General features: G+C 36.8%; 1 protein-coding gene across 1 annotated transcript in view; it reads right to left on the bottom strand.

Moving 5' to 3' along the window:
- The window catches only part of INTU (inturned planar cell polarity protein), a 157023-nt gene that overhangs the window by 21319 nt on the left and 123036 nt on the right, over window positions 1-12668 (bottom strand). Inside the window, exons 7-9 of the mRNA XM_007953839.1 lie at window positions 7931-8008; window positions 5751-5940; window positions 1333-1386 (exon numbers count right to left, since the gene is read on the bottom strand). Coding sequence (XP_007952030.1) covers window positions 1333-1386; window positions 5751-5940; window positions 7931-8008 — 322 coding nt within the window. The remainder of the gene's footprint in view (window positions 1-1332; window positions 1387-5750; window positions 5941-7930; window positions 8009-12668) is intronic.

Below are 12668 nucleotides of genomic sequence, written 5' to 3'. Positions count from 1 at the left end.
AGCCAGAATGCTCCTTGGAAGCAAGAATGGCCAGACTTCGTCTCACCTATTTTGGTCATGTTGTCAGAAGGGACCATTCCCTGGAGAAGGATGTCATCATGCTTGGTAGGGTGGAGGGTCGACGAAAGAGGGGGAGGCCTTCAACGAGATGGATTGACACGGTGGCTACGATGATGGGCTCAAGTATACCAGGGATTGTGGGGCTGGCACGGGATCGGGCTGTGTTTCGTTCTGCTGTACATGGGGTCGCTATGAGTCGGAAAGACTCGACGGCACTTAACAACAATAACAAGTGCTTCAAGTCCTCTTCACTTTCAGCAAGGAAGGTTGTGTCACTTGCATATCACAGGTTATTAATAAGTCTTCCTCCAATCCTGATATCATGTACTTCTTCATATAGTCCAGCTTCTCAGATTATTTTTTTGATTGAGTAAGCATATCTATTTGATAAGCATGGTTAAAGGAGACAACCCTGACACACAGTTTTCCTGATTTTAAACCACACAGTATCTTCTTGTTCTGTTTGAACCTCTTGGTCTACATACAGGTTCTGTATGAGCACATTTAAGTATTCTACAATTCCCGTTCTTCTTCACAATGTTCATAATTTGTTTTGATCCACACAGTCAAATGCCTTTGCATATTCAATAAAATTATATAATTGCATGCACAGGGGTTAGGATTTACAGCACATAGTTTTTGGGACACAATTCAATTCATAACACTGAATGATTCCACTTCTAGAAATCTATAGCAATACTGAAGCAAGAGAATCAAGATTTTATTTTATAAAATATTAATGTAGAATTATTTGTAATATGACAAAATTGGGAGATAACAGGAAGCTCAACAATAGAAAAATGGTTAACTAAATCATGCATGTTCACAGCACAGAATATGATACTGTCAAAAAGTCTTCCAAAAGCCTTTCACATGCAAAAACGTTCCTGAGGTACACAGTATGTACCTCAGGAACGTTTTTGCGTATGTGCCAGGCCACCCTGCCACTCCAGTCACTTCCTCCTCAAATTGCCTTGTCTAGAAAATTATCTCCTGCAGTTCTTTTTCTCTCAGTTCTTAATGACATCAATACAATTAACCTTCTTTTTTTCAATTCCACAATATATATTGTAGAACAATTATTTTAAACTGAGTAGAAAATCTTAACACAAGTGAAATAGATTTTATCTTATGTAGTACTAAATAAAACAGAGCCCTAATATGCATCTCAAGATTATTACATGTGGTACTTGGTAAATATTTAGAATAAGGACTAATTGACAAAATAAGAAATCAATTTGAGATATTCCTAAAATCCATTTCTTCTCTTACCAGTTCTGCAAAATCTGCAGCTTCCAAGTTACTCAATGCTGCATCTAGTTCCATCTATGTTTAAAAAAAAAAAAAAAAGTTACACAAACATTTGACTTATAATAGTTTTCAGTAATAGTCATATAAAAAGTGCTCAGTAACTATTTGAATAATTAGTATCTTGTCCCTTTGTATTACTTAAGAAATGTCCTAAAATGAAACATTCTGTTTTTAGCTTGATCACTACAAAAAAATAATTTATTTAATACATCTTTTTTAAATTAAATCTTAATTATTGTGAAACAGGCTTTCCCTATATTCAATGTAAAAAAAATTTTGAGGTCAAAGTTCAGTTTTAAGTTAAAAAAAAAAAAAAGAAATTAACCCATTTAGCTTCTTAGAGAAAAATGAAAATCAATCTCAATGTAGCCACCTATTTTTAGTTGTTTTTGTTTTTTCACTTCCTGTGTATTTCTCTACAGTTGTGTTCTTGGAAAATATCAACATTCTTCCCTGTCCTCTCCTAGATACAATGTTTTGTATAAAAGGGTTGTCAATCTTCATTCATTGATTAAAACATGAAGGCAAGTGTTCCCCTGGAATCTGGAACAGTTGTACTACCCTACAGAGTTTATTAGAAAAATCTCTTACTTAGAATCTGGGTTTTGTTTCTATGGAAACTTTCCAAGCTCTTTATGTGTTACCTTTGTTCTTCCTTGAAGCAATCACAATTTAAAAACAGAATAAATGTAACTGGCAGTTTAATCTTTAATACATATACATAAATTTAAAATTTCAGCAATTGAAGCTTATAGCATATATGCTACTTGTGGAAAAGAACCTTTTTTTGTTCGTTTGTTTATGTTTTAAAGGCCAAGGCACTCTCTGCAGGACTATGTTTCACAAACTGTGTCTTACTGAGATGACAAAAGCTTTTGAAACATTAGCCATGCCTTTCTACGCTTTTTACACAGTATGATTTATTAGTCATTTGTGATCTACATTTTTCACCATCTAGCAAATACTTCATGTTCTCCTTTTTTGTGGCTATAGTTTCTCTTTGTGAAAAATTACAAGACAAAAAAGAAAATTATTCACTTGTGTTTTTGATCTCAGAAACTATTTAATGATTTGCTATTCCTATTACTGAACTCTACGGGCAAATGTGCAAGGTTACTGTAATTGTCCTTTCATACTCCTGAAAAGAAAAGATAAAGTATATTTTCTCTTAATTTTTCTAGTATACTCTAGAAAATACAGTTAAAGAGAGAGAGAGGACATTTGACAAACAGATAAATAGAAAAAAGAAATTCTCAAGTATCTGAGAAAGAAAACTGAAGGGGGACCTCATCATATATTAAACACAGAGCAAAAGCCTTTTTTTTAAAATTAAAAAAAAAAAAACCCAACTTATTTCCACCTAAAATTAACCAGGCACAAATTACATCACACACATATATCTTTCACTAGATTTCTTAAGCCAAAAATTTCCTTAATATTTTCCATTAGAAGACACATAGTCAGTAATCCTACTACTTCAATAAGAAATCCCGTAAGAGAAAAGGAAAATGTGTAAGTTCTTTTGAGTTTGCTGGTAAAACCAAAATAAAAACTTCAAAGGTTATTATGTTATTCTAAGTTTATATTCATCAGAGAGACTTCTAGATTACTTAATCAGACAGAATTTATAACTCTTCCCAAAAATATTGTTAATTCTCCTAATCAAATTACAAAACAAAGAAAATGTCTAGCTATATTGTATTTCATATAAGTTAATCAGGAATCCCTGGATGGTACAAATGATGAAGTACTCGAAAGCCAGATGAAAGGCTGGTGGTTTGAACCTACCCAGAAATGCCAGCACATACAGACCTGGAGATCTGTTTCCAGAAGATGACAGCCTTCAAAACCCTATGGAGCAGTTCTACTCTACACACATGGAGTTGCCATGAGTTGGAATTGACTTAATGGCAACTAACAACAACAACAACAACAACAACAACATATAACAACGTATTAATCTCATGTATCTAAAGGATATAGGAGCTCTGGTGGCACAGTGCCTAAGGCATCTGACTGCTAACCAGAAGGTTGGTGGTTCAAACCCACCAGCCACTCTGTGGAAGGAAGACTGGGCAATCTACTTTTGTAGAAGATTTACTGCCTTGGAAACCCAAAGTGAGTTGGAATCAACTCAATGGCAGTGAGTTGTTTTTCTTTCTTTCTTTCTTTTTTTAATCTAAAGGATAGGAGTCCCTGGGTGGTGCAAATGGTTAACATGCTTGGCTGCTAATGGAAAGGTTGAAGGTTTCAGTCCACCAAAAGGCACTTTGGAAGAAAAGCCTGGCAATCTATTCCCAAAAATCATCCAATGAAAACCCTGTGGGATGCAATTCTACTCTGAAACAAATGAGGACACCATGAGTCAGAGGTGACTCAATGGCAACTGATTGGTTGATACTCAAAGGCTATTAAGAGGATTTTTTTGGAGTCCTCCAAGCACAGCACAATTCTGAGCACCTGGGACAATGGAGACTGATCTCTGCACAGTAGTGGCTAGACTTAGCAAGGATAAAAGCAACAAAAACTTCAGTGAGATAAGACAGGTATAATCTGAGACAACTAATTACAAAAATATACACCAGAATTCACACAGTGATTTCTGTTTGATATTCTTTTAGGTTGAAATAAAAAATAGTCTTTGCAATCAAATATATGCTAAATAAAAAAAAATCCATATAAAAAAGAAATCTGAATATAAGAGGGGGTTCTTTACCATGGGATTTATAAGACCAAAAAGGCTATATCTTAAAAAGTCTTAAATTTCTTGAAGGGAAGACGGTATTTAATTATAATGTATCCAACCTCTAAAAGCATTGCCCTCTAAATACACTAAGTACCCTATTATTGCAGAAAGAGGAGACTATATACATTTTGAGGGAAGAGGTTTCTCTACTGAAGAGATTCTGAGACAGGTGAAAGAACTTGGGTAACTTCAAGACCAGAACGGCAGTCCTCATGATGCAGGCCCAGTGTCTTTCATAGGAAAATAGTCCCAGGTTAGGCATGAGAAAGGTGTCTTTCTAATTTAAAGGTAAAGTTATTTAATTATTTACTATCTAAAATAAACATGTATTTTCTTATGAAAACACTGGTGAAGTCTGAGTTAGATTATCACCACACTTTTTAGTTTTTACATGATTTAGGAAAATGGTAACCATTAGTCTGTGACATCAAAAGATCCATCATCAGGCAATTGACAGACGTAAGTACAAAATAAAACTAGTTTTTGCATTATTGTTATGTGCCATCGAGTCGGACCTGACTCATAGTGACCCCTCCTTGGGTTTCCGAGGCAGTATCACTAGGGAAGTAGATTACCCAACCTTCCTTCCGAGGAGTGGCTGGTGGGTTTGAACCACCAGCCTTCTGGTTGGCAGTCAAGTAGAAGGCAACATTTCCTTTAAATTACAGCTCCTTTCAAATAATAATTACAAAATAATATTCTTAAGAACTACAAGTACAATGTGTGAGGCACAATTCTAAGTACTTTATATGTAATAACTCACAACTCTATGAAGTAGGTACTATTATTATCCCCATTTTACAGATGAGGAAACTGAGCAAAGAGATTGATATACTAGTTTAAGTTATTATCAAATTGTCAAAAAGCCAATTATTTAATAATACACTGTAGAATTTCATGAAGAGTGGAACAGAGTATTGATGTAGGTTTTTAGGACAATATAACCTGAGTTTCATTGTGGGTTGGGAACTGGCTATGGCCCAGTGCCTAATTTAATATTAATATATGTGTTGTGGCTAAATAGATTGATTATATCATGATCTACCCTAACAAAAATACCTGAAATGATCTTATCAGTCATTCAATAGTAGAGTTATTCTGGGTATAAAGATATGACCAAGATCATACTGGTAAATACTTAATCATCATTAAGTTCCTTACCTTGAGAAGTTATCTATGTGATAATCCAATAGTTTTAGTCACATATGTTCAATGGAAAGATTTTGCTATCATTACTGGCATCTGTCTTTTAATTAAGGGTGTTGCTTGTTAGTCCATTATTTTGTCCAATTTAATCTGTGTATAAACATAATCCTAACTTGGGGAGCTTGCATTATAAAATCAAAGTCACAAAATTTAAAAGCAAGACATATCATGTAATTATGATTTCTGAAAAGTATTCAAATTTGTACAAAGTTTAAATGTTGATGCAACATACAAGAGTTAACTTTCAGCTGAAAGAATAATTTGTCTTTTTAAATTCACTGCACTACAATACCTACTTCATCAATTAATTCCCTCTCTAATTCTTATTCATAATACTGAAAGAAACAAAAAGCCTAGGGAAAAAAAGAGAAGAATAAGGACTACAAGGAGCTTTGTTCTGATGCTTGTTGGCAACAACTAAGATTACCTTGATTTCCTGTGGAAGTGTGAGCCACCGAACTCCAGGAAGATTGTCTAAAAGTACCGCACTGGAAGCATCGTACTGCTGTGTACTGTAATTGACATTTGAATGCAGTTTGGTAGGCCGAAGTGCTCTTTGAAAGAACAAGTTGAAAAAATGATCCAAACGAGGAACATTCTCAACCTGGCAGAATGCACTGTAGAAACAACTACGAGTTAGAATGACATATAGAACCAGTGGTCATTTCTGTGTGATCCTAAGGGCAACGAATATTTTCAGTCTACACAGGCTTTCCTCCTTATCTTCCTCCCACAAAAAGAATCAGTGCTCTAATTTTATTGATGGAGTGTGCCTTGATCATTCACATCCCCATCATCATCAACATCACCATTATGATTATTACAGCAAATATTTCAATGTATATCACGTGACATGTACAGCATTACTGCTTTTCATGTATTAACTTCTCTAATCCTTATAACTCACCAAGTAGATATTTTTATCATTCTCATTTTATATATAAAGAAATTGCAGGTCAGACTAGTAAACAACTTGCCCCAAATAATTTACCTAGTAAACAGTGAAGGTGGATTTGAACCCAGGTCTAACCACATTTTTCAATCTTAATTAAAATATTGAGGGTGACTTTGCTAAAATTAAAATGTATCATGTCTATAGCTTAATCCAAGAAGCTCTGGCCACATGTGCCTAAGGCACTTGACTGCTAAACCAGAAGGTTGGTGGTTCAAACCCACCAGGCACTCTGCAGAAGGAAGACCGGCAATCTACTTTTGTAAAGATTTACTGCCTTGAAAACCCAAAGGGGGTCACTATGAGTCGGGATTGACTCAATGACAGTGAGGTTTTTTTTAATTTTTTTTTTTTTTTTATAGCTTAATCCAGCTAGTAACCTTATTAAAAGAGCAAATGAGGCTACTTTTGAAGGTCCTGTCTTAGATGAACCCATGCTAGCACCTGGGTAAGATGGACTAGGCAAAACTGTGAAGCAGGTAAAATTTGGCTTTGGTTACCCAGAACACTTGTCCTCATTTTATGCCACTCAATCTTAATGAAGCTACTTGCTCATCAGAAGTAGAAAAAGAGTTATCAGCAATCCTCATTATTCCAGATTCCATATCTGAAAATTTATGTACTTGCTAAAATTTATTTGTGACCCTAAAGTCAATATGTGTGGCACTTTTGTGGCACATATCCTTTTGCCTCAAAGCGACCCCTCTCTGGATTTCTGAGGCAGTATCACTACGGAAGTAGATTGCCCAATCTTCCTTCCAAGGAGTGGCTGGTGGGTTTGAAGTGCCAGCCTTCTGGTTAGCAGTCAAATGTCTTAGGCAGTATGCCACCATGGATATGTACTGAGTGGCAAAAAAATCCAGGTGTTTGATACACACGTTTCCAGCTGTGGATGTTTTGCCTTCTTGTTTCAGTTATTATAATGTAAATAAATACCTTTTCTGTGGTCTACCTAGTGCCACATTTTTCACATTTTTGTGCTTATTGTTGGTGACTGCACTTTTAAAAATGGTCCCCAGGAAGAGTGCTAAAGTGCTGTCGAGTGGTCGTAAGTGCAAGAAAGCTGTGAAGTGCTTTACAGAGAACTTATGAGGCTTAGGTAAGCCACATTAAGGCATAATTTATAGTACTTTGGCTATGAGTTTAATGTTAATCAAAAAATATACATGAAAGAAAGTGTCTTTAAACAGAAACACACATAAAACTAGTCACACTACCTTTCTGTACTTTATGTCTTTTACCTATGTTTTAAAAATGATAATAGTATATTTATTTTTAACTATTTTTTTTAAAAGAAAGCAGAGAATAACACAACATTTAAAATATTCTTACTGTTTTCTGTACATGTATGAAGTAATGCTCTCACATTTGCCCCTACAGAGATAGGTCAAATCAGAATATAGTTGTGGTTATACTACTATTTCACTAAAGTAATATATGAGACCCACTCCCCTCCCCCCCAAAAAAACCAAATAAACAAACAGTGGATTAAATGAAGTATCCCTACAATTGTAAAATAAAAGAATTAACGAAAGATGAGAAAATAAAAAGGAAAACAAACAGGTATCTTCCCAAGCAAGGAACAGGATGAAGTGGAAAAGCTGATTTAGGATCATATACTTAAAACTTAGGATTCAATTTCAAGACGTACTTACCTATCTAGAGAACCATACATAAATTTTAAAGTTTGAGCAACATCTTCTATCATATTCCTTAGCTGAGGAAGAGGAATGCTACAAAAGGCAAAACACATCTACTTACTCTATTGCAAAATCAAATGATACATATATATAGAAGAAGCAGAACATTTTAAAATTTATTTCACAATAAAGAATGTGAAAAGTATGTGTGTCAACCATGACTGTATCTTTGTGAAAATGGCTGCTGATTGCATTAGCAATTGATCACCTTTAGGTCTAGATTTGGGGCTCTAGCATGAGTCATATAAGGACTTACTTGGCTGCTAACCAAAAGGTCAGCAGTTTGAATCCATCAGCCACTACACAGAGAACAATGAGGAGTCTGCTTCTATAAAGATTTACAGCCTTGGAAACTGTATGGGGCAGTTCCACTCTGCCCTAAAGGGTTACTATGAGAGAGAATCAACTCAATGGCAGTGGGTTAGGGTTCTACTTCTCCAGTCAATTCTGAAGATGAAATGAAATTAATGCATATAAAATATCGTAGCATCTGGACCTACAGAAAGAATTGATTAAGTTCTTTATATTTTCCAGTATTATGTAGATTCAAATGAAACTCCAACTACATTTCTCTTTTTGATAGAAAGGAAAGAAAGCAGCCAACGGACTTTATATTTTCTCACCGAAGCCTTATAACAAGATAGTTCTTATTATCTCCATTCATGGATAAGAATCAACAACATAAATCCAATCTCCAAAATGTGAAGATTAATCAAATCTGCACTTTCCTACTTCTCAATCATCAGTAACTCCAGCCCCCAAACTTCACCCCCACAGCACTCCCGCTCTCTAGCCCCTAGCCACCCAGAATTGGGGCAATATCTCAAGTTAAAAGGATACTGTCCTTCAGACTGTCCATTATGCAAACTTGGGAGTTCACACAAATTTCCTGGGTGCAAATTAGGTGTTTTCCCAATATTCCTTCAGGATGCCAGTCACAAGCTCACTTTACCTGTTGGTTCTCATTACTCCTTTGGGATTGATAATTCACTAGAATGACTCACAGAACTCAGAGAAGGTAGACCCATTCCTCACTTATTGATGTGATTAGGTTTCAAAGACCAGCTCGTTATGCAAAAATTGGCATTATGCACAATGGACGATTTTTTTCTTCTATTCTTAGACTACCCATTTATCTGATTTTTTTTTTTAAATTTAGAAAATATGATCATAGAAATAATAAAGCTAAGATTTACTGATGTGCTCATCACATCATATGATGAGTCCCGTTATGGATCATTGCTCTGCGGAGAAGGCGATTTGGAGAAGACAAAGTTGGATAAAGCTAGGCTGTGTGACAAGAGGTCCTAGAGCTTAAGCACTTCACTTTCCTCCTGTGCTGGGTCAGAACTTCCCTCCTGTCACCAACCCCAGAGCTCCATTCCCACTCGTGCAAGCCCCGTGCTCATGATCCTGGAGCCAGCTCTACCCTTTGGGCCTGCTAGGTCACAGAGGCTCGGGGATTCCTGTGAGGGAGCTGGAAGCCTGGTCTCCCAAACCCACTGAGGTGGAGACTTCAGGCATGGTTCAGCTTACTTTGGGATGTCACTGAACTCATATGCATTTCTCCCAAACACCCTATCTGATTCCTCTTTCTTTCCTCCTCCTTTCCATACCACAGAAGTTTTGAGCTGCAGGCCTTAGGCAGCACCACAAATTCTTTGGTACTCCTTCCCTTAAAAGATGAAGCTTAATTCTACTTCCCTGGAGTATGGGTAGTCCTTACTTCTAACAAATAGTATATGGTGGAAATGAGTGTGTCATTTCTACAACTAGGCCATAAATAGTGTCACAATTTCTTCCTCCATCTCTCTATTTGATTTAGATTTAATGCATTGAACACCAATGACCGAAAACCAGAGGAATTGTGGGATGACATCAAGAACATCATCCATGAAGAAAGCAAAAGGCCATTAAAAAACAAGAAAGAAATGACCAAAATGGATGTCAGAAGAGACTCTGCAACTTGCCCTTGAATGGAGAGTAGCTAAAGCAAATGGAAGAAATGACAAGATAAAAGAGCTAAACAGATTTCAAAGAGCAGCTCGAGAAGACAAAGTCCATTATTATAATGAAATGTGCAAAGACATGGAGTTGGAAAGCCAAAACGGAAGAACACACTTGGCATTTCTGAAGCTGAAAGAACTGAAGAGGAAATTTAAGCCTTGAGTTGCAATACTGAAAGATTTTATGGGCAATATATTGAATGATGCAGGAAGCATCAAAAGAAGATGGAAGGAATACACAGAGTCACTATACCAAAAAGAATTGGTTGATGTTCATCCATTTCAGGAGGTGGCATATGATCAAGAACCAGTGGTACTAAAGGAAGAAGTCAAAGCTGCGCTGAAGGAAGTTGTGTAAAACAAGGCTCCAGGAATTGACAGGATACCCAGATATGCTTCAACAAACAGATGCTCCTCTGTAGACACTCACTCGGCTATGCCAAAAGATTTGGAAGACAACTGCCTGGCCAACTGAGTGGAAAAGATCCATATTTGTATCCATTCCACAGAATGTGGAAATTACTGAACAATATCATTAATATCGCAGGGAAGGAAAATGTTATTGAAGATAATTCAAAAACGGTTATAGTAGTGTATTGACAGAGAATTTCCAGAAATGCAAGCTGGATTCAGAAGAGGATGTGGAACAAGGGATATCACTGCTGATGTCAGATGGATCTTGGCTCAAAGCAAAGGATACCAGAAAGATGTTTACTTGTGTTTTATTGACTATGCAAAGACATTCAAATGTGTGGATCATAAGAAATTATAGATAACATTGAGAAGAATGGGAATTCCAGAACACTTAATTGTGCTCATGACGACCTTTTACACAGACCAGGAGGATGTCATTTGAACACAACAAGGGGACACTGCACTGCATGGCTTAAAATCAAGAAGGGAGTGCATGAGGGTTGTACCCTTTCACCATACTTATTCAATCTGTATGCTGAACAAATAATCTGAGAAGCTGGAGTATACAAAGAAGAACACAGCATCGGGATTGGAGGAAGACTCATTAACAACCTGCGTTATGCAGATGATACAACTTTGCTCACTGAAAGTGAGAGTGCCTGAAACACTTTCTAATAAAGATTGAAGACTACAGTTTGCAGTATGGATTACACCTCAATATAAAGAAAACAAAAATCCTTACAATGGGACCAATAAGCATCATCATGATAAATGGTAAAAAGATTGAAGTTGTCAAAGACTTCATATTACTTGGTTATACAATCAACACCAATGGAAGCTGCAGTCAAGGTATCAGATGTTGTATAGCATTGGGCAAATCTGCTACACAGGACCTCTTTCAAGTGCTGAGAAGCAAGGATATTTCCCTGAAGACTAAGGTGTGCTTGACATAAGCCATAGTATTTTCAATTACCTCATATGCATGTGAGAGCTGGACAATGAAAAAGGAAGACTGAAGAGTCGATGATTTTGAGTTGTGGTGTTGGCGAATAATGCTGAAAGTACCATGGCCTGTTAAAAGAACTAACAAATCTGTCCAGGAAGAAGTACAGCCAGAATGCTCCTTGGAAGCGAGAATGGCCAGACTTCATCCCACATACTTTGGTCATGTTGTAAGAAGGGACCATTCCCTGGAGAAGGGGAAGGCCCTCAACAAGACGGATTGACACAGTGGGTGCAACGATAGGCTCAGGTATAGCAAAGATCATGGGGCTGGCACAGGACCGGACAGTGTTTTGTTCTGCTGTACATGAGGTCGCCATGAGTTGCAGATGACTCGACAGCACTTAACAACAACAACTCTATTAGATCACTTGCTTAGGCGAAGCTAGTTGACACACTGTGAGAAGACTTAAGCAACTCTATGGAGAGGTCTGCATGGCAAAGAACTAAGGCCTCCTAACAACAGCCAAGTGTTAACCCATCTTGGCAGCAGATCCTCCAGCCCCTGTCAAGACTGCAGATGGCTGTATTCCTGGCCAACATTTTTATGGCAACTTCAAGCGAAACCATGAGCCAGAACCATCCAGCTAAGTTGCTCCTTGATTCCTGACCCACAGAAATGCCTATGAGATAATAAATGTTTACCATTTTAAGTCCCTAAATTCTGGGGTAATTTGTTACATAGCAATAGATAATATACCATTATATAATGAAAGAAATTTGGTTGACAAAGTCATTTGTGTTAGAAAATAGTTGTATTTCAGATTGAGATTTGGCTGAGTAATGGATTTTTTTGTCCACCATTCTCTTCTTTGGTAAGCTTGAAGCAACACAAAAAGAAAATTTATCTGAATTGGTATTCTCTAAAGTTCTCTATAGTACTTATTTTGAAATCTTTTATTACTATTTGATAGACAATATGCAATAGTTCTAACGGCCCAATTTAATAAAAGGGAAAACTGCTGTTGCTGTGTGCTTTCAAGTTGATACTAACTCATAGCAACTCTGCAGGACAGAGCAGAAATGCTCCATAGAGTTTCCTAAGCTGTAATCTTTACAGGAACAGATTAACAGGTCTTTTCTCCCACACAGCAGCTAGTGGGTTCGAAGTACCAACCTTTTGATTAGCAGTCTAGTGCTTTAACCATTCACTGTGCCACTGGGTTCCTTTAGGGAAAACTAAAGTGTGTTTTAGGAGCTCTAGTAGGAGCTCTGGTAGCATAGTGGCTAAGTCACTTGCCTGCTAACCAGACGGCTGGCAGTTCAAACCC

The sequence above is a fragment of the Orycteropus afer genome, unplaced genomic scaffold (genome assembly GCF_000298275.1).
Source record: "Orycteropus afer afer isolate SDZICR_OR568_19922 unplaced genomic scaffold, OryAfe1.0 scaffold00418, whole genome shotgun sequence".
NCBI classification, from domain to species: domain Eukaryota; kingdom Metazoa; phylum Chordata; class Mammalia; order Tubulidentata; family Orycteropodidae; genus Orycteropus; species Orycteropus afer.
This window is presented reverse-complemented; position numbering and strand designations above follow the sequence as displayed.